Source organism: Syngnathus leptorhynchus, chromosome 1 (genome assembly GCF_054491065.1).
Source record: "Syngnathus leptorhynchus isolate UIUO chromosome 1, UIUO_Slep, whole genome shotgun sequence".
Classification (NCBI taxonomy): Eukaryota; Metazoa; Chordata; class Actinopteri; order Syngnathiformes; family Syngnathidae; genus Syngnathus; species Syngnathus leptorhynchus.
The window spans coordinates 1991520-2012865 of record NC_141195.1 but is presented as its reverse complement, the minus strand read 5'-3'; the positions used below and the strand labels follow the sequence as shown (position 1 = coordinate 2012865).

Here is a 21346-nt window from a genome sequence, read left to right as displayed (position 1 = left end):
GTTCAAATTCAAATATTTGTTTTAAACAAAACAGGGATTGCAATTAATGATTAGAATTCGTATTATTTATGAACAGGAGTTGTGTAGTGTATAAAATGTATCACACACCAAACATTCAATATACCTTTCGTACAATATAATTAAAAATGGAATACATTCAATAAAATAGATTTTTATTTTTCTCAGTAGTGTTTGGTGTAATTAAAGTAAAAGTATTGATTCACAATAAAGGTCAAAGAGGAGGAAGCATAAAGTAAACGAGTCAATGATTGACAATCTTAGTTAAACCCAAGATGATTCTTGTTACACAACACTTGTTTCATCTCAGCGGTGGGGCAGATGGCGAGCATTCGGGAGACGCACGATAAGGGGAAACCTCAAAATGTTCCTCGTACAGTTCAGATAAAGGACTACTGTCTGAAACGTTCCTGTCCTGAAGGGGAGAGTGTGCTGGAGACTCCAGAGGGTCATCCAGCTGTTTGCTGATGTCTTGTGGTGTTTTCAGAAACCTGATGAATGACAAAAATAAGACGATAATGAACAATGAGACTCAAATAAAAGAAAGATGGCAAAAAATTGTGACAAATAGAAGTAAAATGAGACCTGAAGAGGAGTTTTTGTCCTTGCTCCTTTTTGATAATGTTGAGTTTGTAATAGTGTCTTAAAGCACGAGACATTTTTTCATAGGTCATATTGTCCCGATTCTATAGAGGACATGTGTCATTATGAGTGCAGGCGGCAGTGTGCAATTTGTCAATATTTGATTGGCACAGAACTTGGTGCTAACCTTGTGATGTCCCCACAGACGTGCGAGGCCGTTGGGATCCACCACCCTGAACACCAGGCTGCCACGGTTTTCCCATCGGATGTATTCTTGATATTGGTCATCACACAGCAGGTTGTAGACATAATCCCACAGAAACCTGCATTCTGCTCATACAAAGAGATTTAAAAAAAATCAATTAAATATGAGCAAGTATCACAGCTAATCTGAAAACAAGTGAAACCAAACATGGTGGTGTCTTACGACAACCCACTCATCCCCCACGTACTGTACAATGCTGTCCTTTCATCCTTTCCAAAGAGACTATAATTTTGCCTTGGTGGAATAAAATGATGACAATCTCTAAAATGCCACAGGCTATAGTACCCGATTTAAAACATGTTTTTGAATGAGGAAGCTAAGCTTTACCTGGCAAGCGTCCGTCGGGTGTGTGCGTTTGTTGTTGAGGTTTCTCTTGGCAGGTCAAATCGAGAGGTTCCTCCATGAGTGTTTCAGGTTCATCTTGTTTTTGTGGAACTACAGAAACAAAGCGGGACAAAAGTCACAAACATGTCACAAGCGCTGCTGAAATTGAAACTGTGAAAGTGCTGAGTGTGTGAGAAATGTGAGCAGATGGAGAGTACCGTAATTTTCGGACTATAAGTCGCGGTTTTTGTCATAGTTTGTTTGGGGGGGGCGACTTATACTCAGGAGCGACTTTTATGTGAATTTTTTTCAAAAATTTTCAAAATTCAAAAATCCGCGATGTAGTGAAACCGCGATAAACGAACCGCAATGTAGCAAGGGATTACTGTCATTTGAACTGCAAGTGACGTCACCCGTGCCGCGCGGCGGTTGTTTACATAACGATTCGGATTTGATCACGGGACGACGAAGATGATGAAGGGCCCCACGTACTACCGGCATCATTAACGGCTTTGTTTGTAAGTGATACGGAGGACGAAGAGTTTGAAGGATTTAATGATTTGGAGTGACAGAAGGTTTGAAAAACTATTATGGCTTTTACGCACGCCCAGTCCTTCTCGACGGGAACTCTCTTTCACCTCCGTGGATGGAAGTCGGGGGCCGGCGCTCGGCCGGGTGGCTGTCCGGAGACGGTGGATGGGGCTCGGACATGGCTTTTACGCACGCCCGGTCCTATTTATGGAGCTCTCTTCCACCTCCGTGGCTGGAAGTTCGTAGTTGTTGGCTCGAACTCTTGTTTTGTTAAATAAAGAGCCGTTTACCAAACCCACGTCTTTCCTGGTACTTTGTTAACGCTACAATATCGTTATATACGAGATCTCTGCAGCGCACGCGCGGCGTTGTTGACATAAAGAACGAGGAATTTGATCGATGGATTTAATGATTTGGAGTGACACAGATGGTTTGATAATATTGTTGTTCTATAAACCCACGTCTTTCCTGGTACTTTGTTAACACTACAATATAGTTATATACGAGATCTCTGCAGCGCACGCGCGGTGTTGTTGACATAAAGAACGAGGAATTTGATCGATGGATTTAATGATTTGGAGTGACACAGACGGTTTGATAATATTGTTGTTATACAAACCCACGTCTTTCCTGGTACTTTGTTAATGCTACAACATAGTTATATACTAGATCTCTGCAGCGCACGCGTGGCGTTGTTGACATAAAGAACGAGGAATTTGATCGATGGATTTAATGATTTGGAGTGACACAGATGGTGTGATAATATTGTTGTAATATGATAGTTATTTGAAATATACTTTATGTATCGTTATATGGGTCTGTGGAATAATTAGAAATGCAACTTACAACGGGTCCGACGTCAGCATATGCGGCGCATACGCGGCATTGTTTACATTAAGCACGATCGATGGATTTAATGAATTGGAGTGACACAGATGGTTTGATAAACGTGTTATTTATGTCATACTTACTTGAATAACTCTGAATGTTATGTCAGGCCCGTTCTCAGCTCCTCGTTTGTGTATGTCACGTTAGCATACCGTATCGTTTAGCCTGTTGTTGCTGGTTCATGTCTGTTTTTGGTGTTGGATTTTGACAAATAAATTTGCCTCAAAAGTACGACTTATACTCCGTTGCGACTTATATATGTTTTTTTTCACTTTATTGTGCATTTTATGGCTGGTGCGACTTGTACTCCGGAGCGATTTATAGTCCGAAAATTACGGTAAAACTGAAAACAAAAGTGTGTTGAATAAAAATGATTATTTTTTGGAGTGAGGGGGTGAAAAAGGGTGCAGCACAATTAGCTGTGAAGTCAATTCTGTCTTGTAAAGTTGCAACAATACTGGTTTCAAAACCATATGCCGATTCTACTACCTACAATGGAAACCAAATGCTTTTTCGACAGTATGCCATCCTGACAGTTTTACTCGTTAATAATCAAACAACAACCATATTCCTTAAGCCACTAATCCTTGCTACAATAACAAGCTTGGGTTTTGCATGTTAAGGGCATGACTTAAAGTTTTAGCAAAAGTGCACAACAAACCATTTTAAAACATTGATTTATATATTTTTTTCTGCTTGATCAGGAAGTACTTAACAAACCTTTGAAATTATCAGAGGGCACATTTTGTTGTCATGATTGTACTGTATTAATACTGTGTGTGTTTTTGGAGGTAAATAAAATGTATGGCTGACCTTGCATGTTGTCGGAGGAGGGAGACAGGGACGCTTCAATTTTTGGGACTTGCATCTGAGGCCTGTCTGTGCTTTGGATGTGAGACCTCTTTGGGGGTTGACATACAACATTCCTCCGTTGCTTTATCACACACTGCAGGATCTCATACAGAACGTCACCTACAGACAACGAAGAGGGAAATATGCTTATGTAAGAGATGTCAGTCACGCATGGACTTCCTGGGTACAGCTATACCTGAGCTAGGGCAGCGGTGTCTGAAGTCCTCCTTGGTGAGCAGGCACAGGGCCCGGCCATTCATTTCAAAGTGACCCTTCTCAGGTCGCCGAAGTGAGTACTCCTTGTGAGCCCAGTGAAGCCAGAAGGAAACGTCGTCCCTATCCCACAAAGATGGATTTATTCCTGGAAGCATAAGATGTACAAAAGAGTCGATTTAAAACAGGTGCTTGACTTTTTGTCTATGAAAAACTTCATATTTGTCTTTTTTTGTGCTATCATAAAATTGGTACGAAAATCATTATGTAATGATTTGATTTGTCCGGGTTTCCTCAGGGAACGATCCCAAGGAATAAATAAAGCTGAGTCTAAATCGATTCAGGAATATTTTTTACTATAGCTTCATTTTGTTTTAGGATATTATAAAAAGGAAGAGCTTCAACTCCCACCTCCGGCAGAGCTTTTCCCACGTCCAGGGGGAGGCGGGGGCCATTGAGTCCGAGTGGACCATGTTCTGCGCCTCCATTGTTGAGGCAGCTGACCGGAGCTGTGGCCGTAAGGTTGTTGGTGCCTGTCGTGGCGGCCATCCCCGAACCCGCTGGTGCACACCGGCGGTAAGGGATGCCGTCAAGCTGAAGAAGGAGTCCTATAGGGCCGTTTTGGCCTGTGGGACTCCGGAGGCAGCTGACAGGTACCGGATGGCCAAGCGTAACGCGGCTTCGGCGGTTGCTGAGGCAAAAACCCGGGCGTGGGAGGAGTTTGGCGAGGCCATGGAGAATGACTTCCGGACGGCTTCGAGGAAATTCTGGTCCACCATCCGGCGTCTCAGGAGGGGGAAGCAGTGCACGGTCAACACTGTTTACAGTGGAGATGGTGTGTTGCTGACCTCGACTCGGGATGTCATGAGTCGGTGGGGGGAATACTTCGAAGACCTCCTCAATTCCACGACACGCCTTCCATTGTGGAAGCAGGGCCTGAGGACTCTGAGGCGGACTCTCCAATCTCGAAGGTCGAAGTCACTGAGGTAGTTAAAAAACTCCTTGGTGGCAAGGCCCCGGGGGTGGATGAGATCCGCCCGGAGTTCTTAAAGGCTCTGGATGTTGTGGGGCTGTCATGGCTGACACGCCTCTACAGCATTGCGTGGACATCAGGGACGGTGCCTCTGGATTGGCAGACTGGGGTGGTGGTTTCCATCTTTAAGAAGGGGGACCGGAGGGTGTGTTCCAATTACAGGGGAATCACACTCCTCAGCTGAGCCAAATGGCAAAGCTCTCGATTTACCGGTCGATCTACACTCCTACCCTTACCTATGGTCACGGGCTATGGGTCGTGACCGAAAGAACGGGATCCAGGATACAAGCGGCCAAAATGAGTTTCCTCCGCAGGGTGTCCGGGCTCTCCCTTAGAGATAGGGTGAGAAGCTCGGTCATCCGGGAGAGACTCGGAGTAGAGCCGCTGCTCCTCCACGTTGAGAGGAGCCAGATGAGGTGGCTCGGGAATCTCATCAGGTTGCCTCCTGGACGCCTCCCTGGGGAGGTGTTCCGGGCATGTCCCACCGGTAGGAGACCCCGGGGACGACCCAGGACGCGCTGGAGAGACTATGTCTCTCGGCTGGCCTGGGAACGCCTTGGGATCCCCCGGGATGAGCTGGAAGAAGTGGCTGGGGAGAGGGAAGTCTGGGAGTCCCTCCTAAAGCTGCTGCCCCCGCGACCTGACCCCGGATAAGCGGAAGAAGATGGATGGATGGATATTATAAAAAGTGTCTGTTTCTGTAATTTGTGCATGGTTTTTGTTTTTTCATGTAGAGGTGTTGGAAGAGACAGAAAATGTTCTCGTGATTCGGAAATAGGGATGTAAGTAAAGTAAACTAAAAATAACTCACGAAGCTGTCCAGGAAGATTCCACAGGTCATCCTGTGAAGGAGTGCTGACTTTTGGTATCTTGTCTGGTGAGGGGTGATGCCCACTGATTTGTGTTTCAAGCATTAAAGTAGGAGCACGTCTTTTTTGACGCTCTCCCTAAAACAAAATTCACATGTCCATAAATACACACAATGACACAGGTAATCTCCCAAAATCAACACGTTGCCATATGTGTCCCCTGAGAGGACCTTACTCACCTTCACCAATATTGACATATCCGTTTGCGGCTCTCCCCAAATAAAATATATATAAACCGTCAAGTGAACAAGAACACAAATGAAAAGACCGAACGCAAGTTATTTGTTTCTCGTGTTTTCGTATTCAACTCTTCCGGGAAATGAAAAACGAAAGAAAGCTCATCCTGTGGTGTGTGCGCAAAACCCCCTGATTGGACGAAATAATTCATTGTGTCCCAGCAATATGATAATGTGCGAAAAACATGACGGATGCTTTCTTTTATCCCACCATCCATGTGAATAATAACTTTCACTATGCTGGAATACACAGTTTCGAGCAGATTTGTGTTTTTGTTTTGTTTTTTTAAACGACGGCGAAGGCGACTTTGACCAGAGGAAGGCGCTCGTGTTCATCCAACTGACAACCATCCCCCCCAATCAGAAACGGAAGAAGTACCGTTGACGACGTTTTTGTGGGAAATACAAACAGAGCCCTTGTCCTCGTCATACGACCGTCAAAAAGAGACAAAGAATCGGGGAAAAGGAGACATCAAAGTAATAACTTTTTGTCGAATCGAGTTTTATTCCCAATCTCGTTATTTGTGGCGGGATAACAAATTAATGTGACTTCGGTCACGTGATGAGCAAGCAGCGCTTTGCCAGCTAAAGTATGCAACCTGTCTGCAGCTGCGTATTGATTCTAAGCAGCCTTGCTTAGTGTCTTGCAGGAGTGATTTTGTCTCTAAGAAGCAACAGTCGTCGACTTAATACTGAAACCCATATACAATAAACGTTTGGTCAGATTGACTCCCATTATAAATCCCAATTTTTAGTGTTCAGTAAACCTAATGTTTTATCAATATTTACCCACAATTACTGCATAAATCCTTCCAATGGTGACTGAATGACAACAATAACAGGAAATTTGTGTTGAGGGCTTACACTCCCCTGACCAGGTGGCTTCAACGACTTTTCCTTGCACCGCAATGACTGCACAATAGGACAATTTTACGCCATAAAAACAGGTCTGATTGCTAGAAGGTGAGCGCCTATGTGCGTGCGCAGCATAGTAATCTTGTATTAGCATAAAAATGGTAATGTCCACAAATGGCATCAAAAGTAATTAAACAATTGAAAAACTATACATTTGTGGATAGGTCTGATGCCACTGAACTTTCGGACTGATTGAGAAGTAAAACAATATTTAGAAATGCCTTATCACATCTCAAAAGCACTGCCCAATTTGGGACAAATTTTGCGTTAAGGGGTTTTATTCCTCCTACCGTCGTCACAAAAACAGGCATTCAAAATAAATTCTGTTCCTACGACTTATTGACTTATTTAATGTTGTAATTATGTCAGGAAACATTCAATTGCATTTTATTTTAATACAGCATAGTTAAATTTTATGTCAGTATAAAAATGCCAGTATTGCTCTCAGATGGCATAATTTTTTTTGTAATTATTTAAACTACATATATATACATATATGAATAGGTCTGATGCCATTGAAATTTTGAGTGGTTGAAAGTAAAAAAAATATCCAGAGATGACCAAATTATCACACCTCAAAAACTGCAATTTAAAAAAAAAAAAAAAAAAAAGGGCATTAAAAAATCCTATTGCCATGACTTATTGACGTATTCAATGCTCCGATTATGTCATGAAATATAAAAATTAGACTTTAGTTTATAATTTAGTGTGTGTGAGAAAGGGGGGGTTAGAAATGGGGAAAACCAGCAACTTGACAGTTGATAACCAACTTGACAGTTGAGAAACAACTTCAGAATAACGTTTACCTGTCTGACAATGATGCTTTAGTCATGATGCCTTTGTATTGAATGACTTGAGGCTACCTGCCTAACTTTCATGATAAATAAAGGTATGCAAAAGACTGCGTTTCAATCCTTTTATTCGTTCTCAGTATAGTACACACTAAACTCTGTTGTCCAAGGTGAAAAGCTAGCATCAAGATCCAGAATGCGGGACTTGGTGCAACTTGCACTAGGAAATAAACTAGTTTCATGAAATCGTGTGATGCAATTTCTTGTTTCTGTACCTACTGTTTCGTGCTTAATGATTTTGAGCATTTTGTTGTCTATGTTGCTTGTCACATTTTCCACTCCGGTTATCAAGATATTGTCATGAGCAAAACTTTGCAGATTTTTTTTTCTTTCATTCTTTGATCTTCCGAACCTCTTATGCTTATGTGGGTTGCGGGTGTTCCAGAGACTATCCCAACCGTCTTTGGGTGGTAGGCAGGAGACACCTTGAACTGGTCGCCAGCCAATTACTGCGCACACATCGACAAACAAGCATTCACACTCACGACCACACTTACGGACAATTTGGAGTGCTCAGTAGGCATCTCCTTATTTAATTTTTTGGATGTGGGGGGAATCCGGAGTACCTGGAGAAAACTCACGCTGCCCCAGAGAGAAAATGCAAAATCCACACAGGAAGGCCAAAACTGGAACCATACCCTGCACCTCTGAACTGTGAAGCAGATGTGCTAACCAGTGTGTCACTGTGCTGCCCTGCTTTGCAGATGTATACCGGCTAATGAATAATCACATCAAAAGTTCTGTCTGGCGCAGATAATTTTAACAATTAAGCTCCTCCTTTAAAGATACAAGTAAACAAAATAGAAAAACACCGCAAACTAAAATGGCACTTCTGAATCTTCCACTCAACATCTGAATCGGACAGAAACAAAAGAAAGAGCTTTTCACTCGGTCTCTGCACCGTTGTATAAAAGAACACAAGAGTATTTGATTAGCCCAGACTTACAATTACAAATACAGAAAGTGCTAACCTCATAGCACTGATAGCCCAATCAAAGGAAAATTAAGAATCATCACTATTGGCAACATTTGACGTGTGTTTAAAGGATGGTGCCCACAGGCTTTTAGACATATCCTTTGGACGGGGCATTTGTTTAGTCTGGTGTCACCTCAGGAACCAAACTTGTTTGTTTGACCAAATAAGTGTTGAGGGGTGACTAATGATGTCCAGCCATATCATTCAAAAAGAATTTGGTAAACTTAGAAAATATGTCTACACACAAATGGTGCATGTTCTCTCCAGCAACGACAGGGCCATCAGAGGCATTTTAACTGCTGATGTTGCCCACTCAGCTAATCAGATGCTACCAACCAAGTCGTGGTACTGCTACATACTAATGATTGAAAAAATATATACAAAAGGTGAGTCAACTATTCTTGCACACATTTTTAGTGAAGCAAAAATACAAATCTGTTTTTTTTTTTTTTAAAAATCTCATTTTTTTCCCTACAGGTTCCTATTGATAAACAGTTGAACTAGAGGGCAGAGGGGCTTCTCTAGGACGCTGGTTTCTTAAGATCCCTGATCTGTTTGATAAGGTAGGTTTTCTCGTCGTTGAACTGCTCGTCGTCCGTGCGGTCCTTCTGGAAATTGCTCAGGAAGTCAATCAATTTGGTCTGGTTCTTGAGGAGGATGTCAACGATGGGTTGCGTCTTGTTTGGATTGGCCACAAACACCTGAGGACGAGCACATATGCACAGTCAACTTTTTACACGCAAGTTTTGATGGACATATGGAACGGTTCCAGGTGCCATTGGAACCTCAGAAGTCCAAAGGCCCTGTGATTAAAACAATAGTGGTCAAAAAAATAATCCCAAACAATTGTAACATAAATCCAGGCTTCCTGGCTACCTAGCTGGCATGGGATGAGTGGCACGGGTGACCAGCAACCCATGTCTGTTGACCAAAGGCAGAGGTGGGCGATTGACGGTACTAAATGTTGCCAGTCTGTCATACATCAGCGGTTTGGGAACCTATTCGTCATAGTCAGTCCAGCATTTTTTAAGCTGTACCAAACTATAATCTGTAATGTTATTTTCACCACGTTTCCGTCATCGCATCCATTTTTTTAGCGCATAGGTTAAGAGTTGTTCTGAGTTCTGATTTGCTAATGACCCGGGTTCTAAAATATAATTGAAGACAGGATGTGTGCTTGTAATAATCATTTAGCCAAGAAGAGCACCAACTAACTACCCATAAGCATCGCTCTTTACTATTAGTCATTAAGAACTGGCGCCTTATAATCGGTGACTAATTTTGAGTAAAAAAACATTTTTAAACTGTTTCTCTCTCTCCCCCTCCCCTCCCTCCCCCCTCCCCCCCTCACATATAAGTCACTCCTGAGTATAAGTCGCCCCCCCCCCCCCCACTGAAACTATGAAAACAAACGCGATTTATAGTCCAAAAATCACGGTATGTGTTATTATTATTCAGTTATATTCCAAACCGCCTCACAGGCGTCGCGCGGGTGCCAGAGCCAATCCCAGCAGTCATCGGGCAGTAAGAGGATGACACCCTGAACTGCACACAGAGACAAACAACCATTCACACTGAGTGCAATTTAGAGTGCTCAATTGGCCTACCATGCATGTTTTTGGGACGTGGGAGAGAACCTTCTTTCGCACTATACGTATTTGTTGACGTCTGTCTGACACATCTCATGAGAGCATATATTTTTTTACAATATTTTGGAGGTTTTTCAACATACCATTAGCAGTTTTCTATTGCATAGTTTGCATTTTGCGCAATTCAGATGGTGATGGGAACTCAGCTATTGATAACAATAGAGGGTGAAATAAAACTGATAAACATGTTTAATATTTTCACAGTCTCTATGATGCAATATACATAAAGATACACGATTCAAAAGCAAATCTGCTGTCAGACACGAATAAGGGCAAATAATTGCGCTCGATGTTTGTATAGGATGATCAGATGGATGTGTGGTGTGTCAATGAGGGAGGAAAAGACCAGTGCAGAGCTGAGAAAGAGGATGGTAGTGGAGGCCATAGTGGATGTGGTGAGGAGAGGCAGACTGCGATGGTACGGACATGTAGTGAGGAAGGATGAGAATGACTGGGTGAAGAAAGTCGTCGTATAACGTAGAGGGAACAAGACCCAGTGGTCGGCCTAAAAAGACCTGGCAGACGACCGTGGCATCAACCACGAGATGGCCATGGACCGTTCCCGGAGGAAGAAAGCCATATCAAGAATCCAGTCCAACCCAGCGGCGCCTGGAAAGCGGACTTTAAACCGATGATGATGATGTTTGTATACGCAAGTATTACGCCCCATTAAAACACTATAGGGGCAGTATGAAAACATTTTTCATTATCTAGAGTGGGTTCTCTCACATGTTCAAAATATAAGATGTTAACAATTGCTACAGGTGTGCCTGGCTTTAAGGGACCGCTTCTCGACAAATATATCTATACTTAGTGTATTGTGGTCTTAATTTTACCTTAAAAACATGGAAGGCCTCAAACTGGATGTTGGCACTCTTGTCTCTTAGCAGGTTCATCATCATCTTGAGATTTTCCGGCTTGCTGATGTAGCGCGTCATCACCGTGAAGTTGTGTCGGTCCAGCAATAGCTCGCCCAGAAGCTGCGGGTGAGGCCCACGTGTCACAGGATGACCCGCAGCTACTAGGAAGACTCGGTTGCCCGACCACCCGCGAGTCTACAAACCTTGAGCGACTGCCTCTTGGTGACGTAGTTCTCAGAGTGCAGAAGATTCTCGTAGTTTGTAAACACCTGCATTGACACAAATCAACGCAAGTCATATTTAGCCCCAAAACAGTCTCCATCCATCGGACGGCGCTGGTGCACCATCACTCACCGCATCGTAGTTCTCTTCGAGATACTTCGCTACAAGTACTTTGTGCCTTGTCAGGAGATCCTACAACAACACGGTAACTTTGACGTTTGGCCTAAGTTAAGTATAAACAAGCCACTGAATTGACTTTAGGAAAGGCCAGGGGTACCTTGAAGGTGGCAAAGGCGTCAGAGGCGATGTCGAAGGTGGACATCTCCACATAGCCGAAGAACGTGTGGAAATGATCCGAATACAGAACAGCCTTGGCAAGCGGCTCGTGGCGGATGCACTCCCTCAGCATGATCCCACAGTTGAGAGCCACCTGGGGTGCCTCGTACCTTTAAAACCAATGTGGATATGAGTCACTGAAAGCCCAGGCTGCGTGTGCGTGCGTGAGAAAGAGAGAAAGTTACCCTTTCAACAGAATAAAGAGAACTTCTTGATGAGAGCAGAAGTACTCCACAGTGGGGCTCCTGGTTCCGATCTGCCTCCTCAAGATGTTGTTAAAGATTTGACACACGTCCTTCTTGCCCTGAAAGCGCATGCATCAAATCAGACTCAAGCACGCATCTATTTTTTTAAAATAGAGATATTGCTAGCAATTTTTATTGTCATTTATCTTTTTAAACTATGTGAACAGTTTATAATCGTCTCTGATTTCAAAACTAGTTATTCGTCACTGATGAACTAATTGATTAATCATCATAATAGTTGTACTATGTTCATTTTGTTTTCACTTGTCAATTATTTTACTGGTTCTTTTACACAAACAAGATATTTAGGCTGAGTGTGACACTCTGACGAAGGTGGAAGTACAAGCCGAAACATGTCAGGTAATTCAACCTAAATATCTTGTTTGTGATTAAAGAACCAGTAAAATAATGATGACTATGAGTTTGTTGTGTAGCCTATATTGTATGCATATCGAAGACGTTGACAGTCATAATGGCCTTCCGAGGGAAACTATGACTACAATGCGGCCTGCGACAAGGAGTTTGACACCCCCGATCGACGCTGTCTAATTTTATATTTGACACTTAATTCCCTTCTACTACGCACCAAAGGAGCCGTATTTTGTTATATGACCAATAAAGGCATTCTAACTCTAGCTGCATCCTGTATCCTTTCCTCACCTCAAAGTCAATGACCTGCAGGTTCTCCACCAGCGTGATCAGTAGGCCGCTGTTGTAAAGCTCCTGAGCCAACTGGGCCACCGTCTCTGTGTGCGGCTCCTTATCGTTGCTTCCATATAGAATCTCCTTCATGGACACCAGACACTTGGACACCTCCTCAGATGCCTGCAGAACAGAGCAGGGGGAGGTGGCCAACTGGAACTTCAACCTGGACAGCTAGTTGTGAGGGTGGGGTATCAGATTGGCTCACAATTGCCTGCACCTACCTTTTCTGTTTTCTTGTCCTGTTTAATCAGCACAGCCAAGTTCTCCTTGAGGGTCTTGACGAGTTCCACCGGAGTCTTGTGGGATTTACCAAACAGAGGCATGATGTCCGCACACTCGACTCAAGTCCTAAGAGGTGTGCGTGCAAGTTAATAAAAAAAAAAAACATATTTTAAACTTATACTAAATATATACAGTGGTGCCTTGAGATACGAGTAAAGATGGCATGAGTTGTCCCCACCCAAAAGGGACTATATTTGTACAATTTTGCTTACATGTAAGGGTACAAACAAGTGCTTAACTTATGTGTATGCTTTTCAAAGTAGCTGTTATACAGAATGCAGTTTAGAGACTAACAGTAGTGGAACACCAGGGATGCACAACAATGCATTTTGTACACGATACACAAACTGTCAACAGTTCTTGCTGTTGTCAGAATTTATACTATCATGAGGTAATCAATAGGGATGTAATAATACATTTCTTACCGATACTTTTAAGGCGTAAAGATTTGACGCAAAGCAATATTTTGCCTTTTGGTAATGATACAATGTGATAAGATAAGATTATTTTGATACTTCAATGGCGTTTCTGCAAATAAATCGACAATAAGAACCACCCACGAAAAAAAAATTCTGCAACATACAAACGGTATATACTGTATTTTTCGGACTATAAATCGCGTTTTTTTTTCATAGTTTGGTTGGGGGGGGCGACTTATACTCAGGAGCGACTTACATGTGAATTTTTTCACAGATTTTCAAAATTCAAAAATCCACGATGTAGTGAAATCGCGAAAAACGAACCGCGATTGTAATTTGAACTGCAAGTGATGTCAGCGGCCCGGCGGTTGTTTACGTAAAGGACAAAGGATTCGACCACGGGATGAAAATAGGTTATGTTTCACGTTTGAAGGATTTAATGATTTGGAGTGACACATGGTTTGAAAAACCATGTGTTCATGTTATAGTTATGTTTTTATCGTTACAGTACAGTAGTTGTTGGCTTGTTGAACTCTTGTTTTGTTAAATAAAGAGCCGTTTACCAAACCCACGTCTTTCCTGGTACTTTGTTAACGCTACAATAAGTCAAAAGTCAAAGTCTGCTTTATTGTCAATTTCTTCACGTTAAGACACACAAAGAGACCAAAATTACCGTAATTTTCGGACTATTAGTCGCTCCGGAGTATAAGTCGCACCACCCATAAAAAGCACAATAACATGAGAAAAAACATATATAAGTCGCTCCGGAGTACAAGTTGCACTTTTGGGGCAAATTTATTTGTCAGAATCCAACACCAAAAACAGACACGAACCAGCAACAACAGGCTAAACGATACGGGATGCTAACGTGACATACACAAACGAGAGGCTGAGAACGGGCCTAACGTAACATTCAGAGTTATTCAAATGATCATTACATAAATAACACGTTTATCAAACCATCTGTGTCACTCCAAATCATAAAATACATCGATCATCATCATGTCTAATTATTCCTCAGACCCATATAACGATATATAAAGTATATTTCAAATAACTATCATATAGCAACAATATTACCAAACCATCTGTCACTCCAAATCATAAAATACATCAATCATTGATCGTGTAAACAATGCCGCATACGCGCGCCGTCGGACTCGTGATTTGCATGTCTGGCGTGATGTGTGCTCGCATGCTGTCCATCACAAGCAGAACTTGCATCCTAAATTGCATTGCTGCCCCGACTGTTTTTTTAATTTATTTATTTATTTATTTATTTTTTTACATCACCACACTAAATTCTCTTCACCAGACCTGTGCTTTTTAAAAACTCAAAAAAACAGCGCTTTCCCCTCCCAGTTGTTGCGTCACGGCCAATGGTGAAATTTAAATCACCCTCGTTCAGTTTAGTTTGAAAATAACTATATTTCTTTGTCAGTTGTTTTTTTTTTTTTTGTTTGTTTCATGAACTTGAATATTGTGCTTTAAAGTGTGAATTGCTTTATTCGTTTTTTCAATGTATTAAAAATAATATGTGAGGTGATCAACTGTACGTAAGTGTTAATGATCAAGTAAATTTTTTTGAAAAAAAACCCCACATATAAGTCGCTCCTGAGTATAAGTCGCCCCCCCACCCAAACTATGAAAAAAACCGCGACTTAGAGTCCGAAAATTACGGTACGTTTCCCACCGTCCCACACATTACACAACACATACAAACAAATAGCACAAAGAGTAAAGACGAATATACAAGAGCGATGAGTAAGTAATAAGCAAATAACCCAATAAATAAATAAAAAAATAAAAAAATAAATAAATAGACAAATAAGAGGAGCAAAATGGAGCAAGCGTGCATACAGCAGTCAGCCAGAATATAGCGCAAAAGAACAGGACGTTATGCAGCCGAGGGTGGAGGGGGGAGAGAATTCAGGATCCTGACAGCTTGGAGTATGAAGTTGTTGGTGAGTCCGGTGGTGCGGGACTTCCCAGAGGGCAGAAGATCAAAAAAAGAGTGAGCGGGGTGACTCACATCACACACAATCGCGGTCGCCTTGCAGGTGAGACGGGAGGTGTGAATGTCCCTCAGGGAGGGGAGTGAAGCACCAATGATCTTACTAGCTGTGTTCACTATGCGCTGCAGGGTCTTCATGTTGTATTCAGTGCAGCCACCACCCCACACAGCGATACAACTGGAGAGGACGCCCTCAATGGTGCCACGGTAGAATGTGGTCATGATGGCAGGAAGAGCACTTGCTCGCCTGAGTTTCCGAAGAAAGTACAGGCGGCGCTGAGCTTTCTTCGCCAGAGACGCAGCGTTGGTGGTTGTTAGGGTTTATGAACTATCTTGATCGTATGATTATGTTGGGATGTAGACTAGAATGATGAACTTTGTTTTAACCTTCTACCTTTCTTTGACTCTGAAAAGTTTAACCATTCAGTTGTTGCCACTCTCCAAATGGTGTGTTGTTTAGTTAGTCATCTGGAAGGCTCCACTAGGTTTTATTTCCACGACCTCGTAAAACAATAAACTGGGACCCTCTGAAGTGGTCAACCATTGTCTGTGGTGATCACCACACATGTAAATTGTCACCCCCACCTTTGTCACTCTCACCCCCACCCTTCTTCTCTCAATAAATACTGTCTTGCATGAATGCAACGGCAGACTTTGTTCGGACATTGCTGTATCTACAGTAACGAACAAATTCTCCACTTGCAAGTGTTCAAAGGGCATACTGTCTCTCGTGTGGTTCTTGCAAAATATGTTAGAGTCAGAACATCCCTAACAGTGGTCCAGGAGAGGTCCTCACTGATGTGCACCCCCAGGAATCTGGTGCTGCTCACTCTCTCCACCACAGCACCGCCGATGGTCAGCGGAAGGTGTTGGGTGTGACCTTTCCGGAAGTCAACAACAATCTCCTTGGTCTTGCTGACGTTCAGCAGGAGGTTGTTGTCCCTGCACCACGTGGCCAGAAGGTCGATCTCCGACCTGTATTGAGTCTCGTCCCCCCCGGTGATGAGACCCACCACAGTCGTGTCGTCGGCATATTTCAGCACGCGGTTGCTGCTGTAGGTTGCAGTGCAGTCATGCATCAGTCAAGAGCAGCGGACTGAGCACGCAGCCTTGAGGGGCCCCTGTGCTCAGCGTGATGCTGCCGGAGACATTGTCGCCAACACGTACTACCTGAAGCCTCTGACAGAGGAAGTCCAGTAGCCAGTTGCAAAGATTATAGTTATATACTAGATCTCTGTAGCGCACGCGTGGCGTTGTTGACATAGAGAACAAGGAATTTGATCGATGGATTTGATGATTTGGAGTGACACAGATGGTTTGATAATATTGTTTTAATATGATAGTTATTTGAAATATACTTTATATATAAAGTATATTTATACTTCTGCGGCTGCATACGCCCGGGGCTGGACCCAGCACGCCGCCATCGGGGGCGCCGCTGTTGCTGCTCACCCTTCTTCAACATCTGGCTTTCGGCTGCGGCCAATGCCTCTACTCATCTCTGGGATCTGCCACTTCTCAGCGTCTGTAATGGTTCTCCATTACACGCCGGCCGAGCTTCGCTGGCTCGTTCCAACACTTCCTCCTTTCGGCGAGCTGGTCAACGCACTTTGGCCCTTCTACGCCGACCACCCTACATCCATTGCGGATCTTGCCGAAAATTCTTCTGGACTTTAAACACCAAAGACTGTATTCCAACACTATGGACTGACTGCAGCTCACACACCGGCTTCCACACTTCCTCCCTACGTCATCGGGTCAGACGTGAGCTTATGCGGCGCATACGCGGCATTGTTTACATAAAGCAAGATCGATGGATTTAATGAATTGGAGTGACACAGATGGTTCGATAAACATGTTATTTATGTAATACTTACTTGGATAACTCTGAATGTTACGTCAGGCTCGTTCTCAGCTCCTCGTTTGCGTATATGTCACGTTAGCATACCGTATCATTTAGCCTGTTGTTGCTGGTTCATGTCTGTTTTTGGTGTTGGATTTTGACAAATAAATTTGCCCCAAAGTGCGACTTATACGCCGGTGCGACTTATATATGTTTTTTTTCCCTTTATTGTGCATTTTATGGCTGATGCCATTTATACTCCGGAGCGACTTATAGTCCGAAAATTAAGGTATATGTCACGTTAGCATACCGTATCGTTTAGCCTGTTGTTGCTGGTTCATGTCTATTCTTGATGTTGGATTTTGATAAATAAATTTGCCCCAAAAGTGCAATTTATACTCCGGAGCAACTTATATATGTTTTTTTTCACTTAATTGTGCATTTTATGGCTGGTGTGACTTCACTCCGGAGCAACCTTTAGTCCAAAAAATACGGTATCCTTGGGGATGTCACATACAAGGATAGACTGAAAAGACAGTTTTATTTTTAAGGCATATTTTCTTTCCAGAAAATTTCCCACATACCAGTCCGCCAGTCTAAGTTTCCATAGTGTAAGGTGGATCTTGTGACCTTTCATTCCTCCATTCCACATCAACTTACATGGTGATCAACAGCAACGTCAGCCAAAATGATAACAGACGGCCAAAGATAACTCAGCCATTCGTATGCGGGTTGTCAGGGCGACTGTGCAGTCCTTTAGCACCTGCAAGAGACATTCCAGAACCGCCTGTCCAACAGAGCTAAGCTTCTGACACACGATTGCCTTCGCAGAAGGGGGCATCCTGGAAGCTTGTTACACTACCAGTGCGGCCTTAAAGTGTCAGACTGGTCAACATGGGAGCGCCCGCTTTTCATGTGAGGACAAGAGACACGCTGAATCACACACAGTTGAGTGATGGATGAAAGGCTTGAGCTTAATGTTGCTCTGTTGCAGAGAATACAAAGTTTGAGGTCCATGAAGAGCATCCCATGTACTTGTCTGTCAACAGCATTGCCATAGAATCAGAGCATAGCGTGATATGTATGTAACAGTGCTCCCCAGTGTGGTTGTGATTTCACCTGTGTGCCAGTTATTTTCGAGCGTATCCTGAAAACAACTACTGTTTTGTGTCCAAGTAAAAATGAAAGTTTTGTCTTTGGTGCCATCATCTTGCAGCAACTTGGTGCCAACAGACTATGTTGCAGTCAGGGGAGGAGCTTCATTCAGCCAGGTCATAGCTTGATGTAGCAGAAAAGATCTATGGGTAGTTTTCCAAAGGTTTGGTCCAATTACATGAACAAACGCTGACTCACTTTGAGAGTGATTCTTTCCTTCCCTTTACAACCAATCGCCAGATTTCATTGCTACAACATTGCTGACCTATTGCAGAGATAAAATAAACAACTTTGACTATGGGTTGCGCTGTCGTTTGTGTGTGAATGTATTTGAGTGACGAAAAATAGCCGTCAAGGCCACTTCCTGTTCATGACCTATAACAGCCATTCAATTAAGACCTCTTTCTACAAATGCTAAGCTGGCAGAATGATGTCAATACAACCAAATACCGTTTAATTGAGTGCAATTCTGTCCGTAATTCATGATACGTTGTCATTATAAAAAAAGTTCTGCTTGATAACTCTTTGCTTCCACAAGGTGCCATTCACCACCTACGACACTAACTCTGTATCCTTGCAGTTGGAGTGCCTCAGTATGCTTACCTAGAATTTCAATTTGTTCGTTGCAAAACATAATGTAAACATTTTTCATATTTTTTATTGTATAAAAAAAAGCTAAAAAGCTGCATGTCAAGCATGGGATCTTTTTTTTTATTGGTAATGAGCATAACATCAACTGGTTAGATCAATTATTTCACACTAGTTGTACCCACATCTTATTGCCGTTCTGAGCGTGGTTCCGCAGAAAGGCAAGCAGGTAAGCTGCTGACATGTAGTCATTGGCGAAGGAATGCAGGTAAGTTGCTGATACGTAGTCATTGGCGACGGGAACAATGGAAATTTTAGACGTTAACTGTGCCTTCAAAGTCAAAAGCAAGCTTATCGCTCAGCGATAGCCTGAAATTCATATCAAGTTATTAATTGAATCTGTTGGTCCTGACAGCAATGGCAAGTGTAAAAGCGTAAAATTTGTAATGGAGTATTGCTTATTGTATTATTGAAATATGGTTAGGCAAATATTTCCAGGTAAAAGGGTCAGAAAGTATCATACTCATTATTCACTCTGCTTCTTTTCATTCAAACTTTGTATTTTCATCTAAAGATGTCAGTTTTTCTTTTATGTGTAGAAAATCTATTTAACAAATAAAAAACAGCACAGTTGCTGATATGTAGTCATTAGCGACGGGAACAATAGAAATTTTACGTCTAAATTTGTAAACTTCAATGTTAAAAGCAAGTTTCAAACGCTCCAGAGATTAGGGGCTCAGCGATATCCTGAAACTCGTATCATGTTATTAATTTAATCTGTTGGTCCTGACAGCAATGGCAAGTGTAAAAGCGTAAATTTCGTAATGGAGTATTGCTTATTGTGTTATTCAAATATGGTTAGGCAAATATTTCCAGGTAAAAGGGTCAGAAAGGATCATATCCATTATTCACTCTGCTTCTTTTCATTCAAACTTTGTATTTTCATGTAAAGATGTCAGTTTTTCTTTTAAGTGTAGAAATATATTTAACAAATAAATAACAGCCCCTTAGCAAAGCTAAATTGAATGGTAATAATGTTACGAAATTAAGAGTACATTAATAGTATGATAATAATCAGTAATGTTATTTGTTTGTTTTCACAATTGAATCCTGAGTTTTGAATTGGGCCTTTGAGCTCTGCACAGTAAATGTTCTCAAAATTACAAAACAGCACATGTGGCGTTGCTTCTAGACAATAAAATAAGTTTTCTGCTATAAACAATGAGATTTTAAGAAATAAAAAGTGTTGATTCAAGAAAATTAAACCAATTATTCATTCATTATATTGTCATATTCTTACTCTGGGAAAAATGCAGCAACAAAAACACCCAATGAATCAATACTTAATGAAGACGTTTTTGAAAAGGGCTCAACATGCAAATGCTTCATTTATGTTTTTCATTTATGTTCGACATTTCCTCGTGTTCTCTCAAACTGAAACCATAATTACAACTTCCGGGTTTTACATTGAAAATGACCGGAAGCTATTTTATGTCTTGGTGATTAACCTGACAACTGACGTCTAAAGTAAGAGCAGGGTGGAAAAGAGCAAAACAAAATAAACAGCCGTCGCACATCAACTCATTGATATTTAAATGTGCCAACGGCGTCTCAACAGAATCGTGCTTGCGAGACATTTGGGAAGCAGACCGCATATACATAGAGTGCCAGACAACATGATTTGACAAAGCTACACCCCTCTCGCCCTGCGGCTCAAGTCGCTTTCTGTCGGACGGATTTCCAAAGCTAATCACAGTTGTCTCCATGTACCACAAACAGCTAATGAAAAGGATAGGAACAAATCCACGAGTTATGTGACGTTACACAGGACGACCAAGGGCCATAAAGCATACCAATTACGTTTACAAGCAGCTATTCTCGAAAGGATACTTACAGTGCAAAGAATTTGTATCTTTGAGCGTTTACTACGCTTCGGTCCCGCTTCACAGCCGCTCTGGTGGATTTCAGTTTTCACACGAGGGCCGTTAGTCCACTGGGCCGCCAGTTAAAAAGTGTGCCAAACAATTTAAAACGAGAGGAATCAGTAAAGAAAGGAGCGCAGAATTCCATCTGGTTACATTCCAGCCCTTTGTCGAGCTAGCAAGGGCAAACCACGCGACTTCCGGTGTAAACCGGTTTAAAGGTTTTCATATAAAAGGGAATTTTCAGTCCAAACGCTAACCTATTGCTGAAGTATTGGAAAGAAAAGAACAAAAATGGAAGCCCGTGTAAAACTCCAAGTATGATTTGGCATGCTATTACAATATAATAATACTAATGCATGCAGCTCGGTGGAGCACTGGGTAGCACGTCCGCCTCACAGTTAGGAGGGTGCGGGTTCGATTCCACCTCCGACCCTCCCTGTGTGGAGTTTGCATGTCGCGTGGTTTTTCTCCGGACACTCTGGTTTCCTCCCATATCCCAAAAGCATGCTTGGTAGGCCGATTGAGCACCCCAAATTGCCCCTAGTTGTCA

General features: G+C 42.4%; 2 protein-coding genes across 3 annotated transcripts; both read right to left on the bottom strand.

Annotated features, from left to right (window-relative positions):
* Positions 1–152: 152 nt before the first annotated feature.
* etv7 (ETS variant transcription factor 7) lies at positions 153–6726 on the bottom strand. Of its 2 annotated transcripts, none has more exons than XM_085908709.1 (8): positions 6601–6726; positions 5518–5653; positions 3657–3821; positions 3422–3580; positions 1193–1300; positions 788–930; positions 604–704; positions 153–509 (listed from the first exon to the last, which is right to left on the bottom strand). In XM_085908709.1, the coding sequence occupies exons 2-8, from the start codon at positions 5618–5620 to the stop codon at positions 320–322; spliced, it is 969 nt and encodes a 322-aa protein (XP_085764835.1). In that variant the 5' UTR covers positions 5621–5653; positions 6601–6726; the 3' UTR covers positions 153–319. The 2 variants fall into 2 exon arrangements, with proteins under 2 accessions (XP_085764835.1, XP_085764834.1); XM_085908708.1 differs by lacking the exon at positions 6601–6726 and adding an exon at positions 5755–6365.
* Positions 6727–7628: 902 nt separating this feature from the next.
* cab39l (calcium binding protein 39-like) lies at positions 7629–21275 on the bottom strand. The gene is made up of 9 exons (XM_085908714.1): positions 20766–21275; positions 12792–12918; positions 12526–12690; positions 11806–11924; positions 11562–11730; positions 11417–11476; positions 11266–11331; positions 11039–11182; positions 7629–9254 (listed from the first exon to the last, which is right to left on the bottom strand). The coding sequence occupies exons 2-9, from the start codon at positions 12891–12893 to the stop codon at positions 9075–9077; spliced, it is 1005 nt and encodes a 334-aa protein (XP_085764840.1). The 5' UTR covers positions 12894–12918; positions 20766–21275; the 3' UTR covers positions 7629–9074.
* Positions 21276–21346: the final 71 nt, after the last annotated feature.

Bases quoted from the DNA above. Each gene is read 5' to 3' on its own strand.
- etv7 (XM_085908708.1), bottom strand. The intron at 3,822-5,517 runs GTGAGTTATTTT...TTATGCTTCCAG, and splicing joins GAATCTTCCTGGACAGCTTC to GAATAAATCCATCTTTGTGG. The intron at 931-1,192 runs GTAAAGCTTAGC...TTGTATGAGCAG, and splicing joins ACCCGACGGACGCTTGCCAG to AATGCAGGTTTCTGTGGGAT.
- cab39l (XM_085908714.1), bottom strand. From the start codon at position 12,893: ATGCCTCTGTTTGGTAAATCCCACAAGACTCCGGTGGAACTCGTCAAG. The intron at 11,731-11,805 runs GTAACTTTCTCT...TTGGTTTTAAAG, and splicing joins CTCTTTATTCTGTTGAAAGG to GTACGAGGCACCCCAGGTGG. The intron at 9,255-11,038 runs GTAAAATTAAGA...GCTCGTCCTCAG, and splicing joins AGGCCTTCCATGTTTTTAAG to GTGTTTGTGGCCAATCCAAA.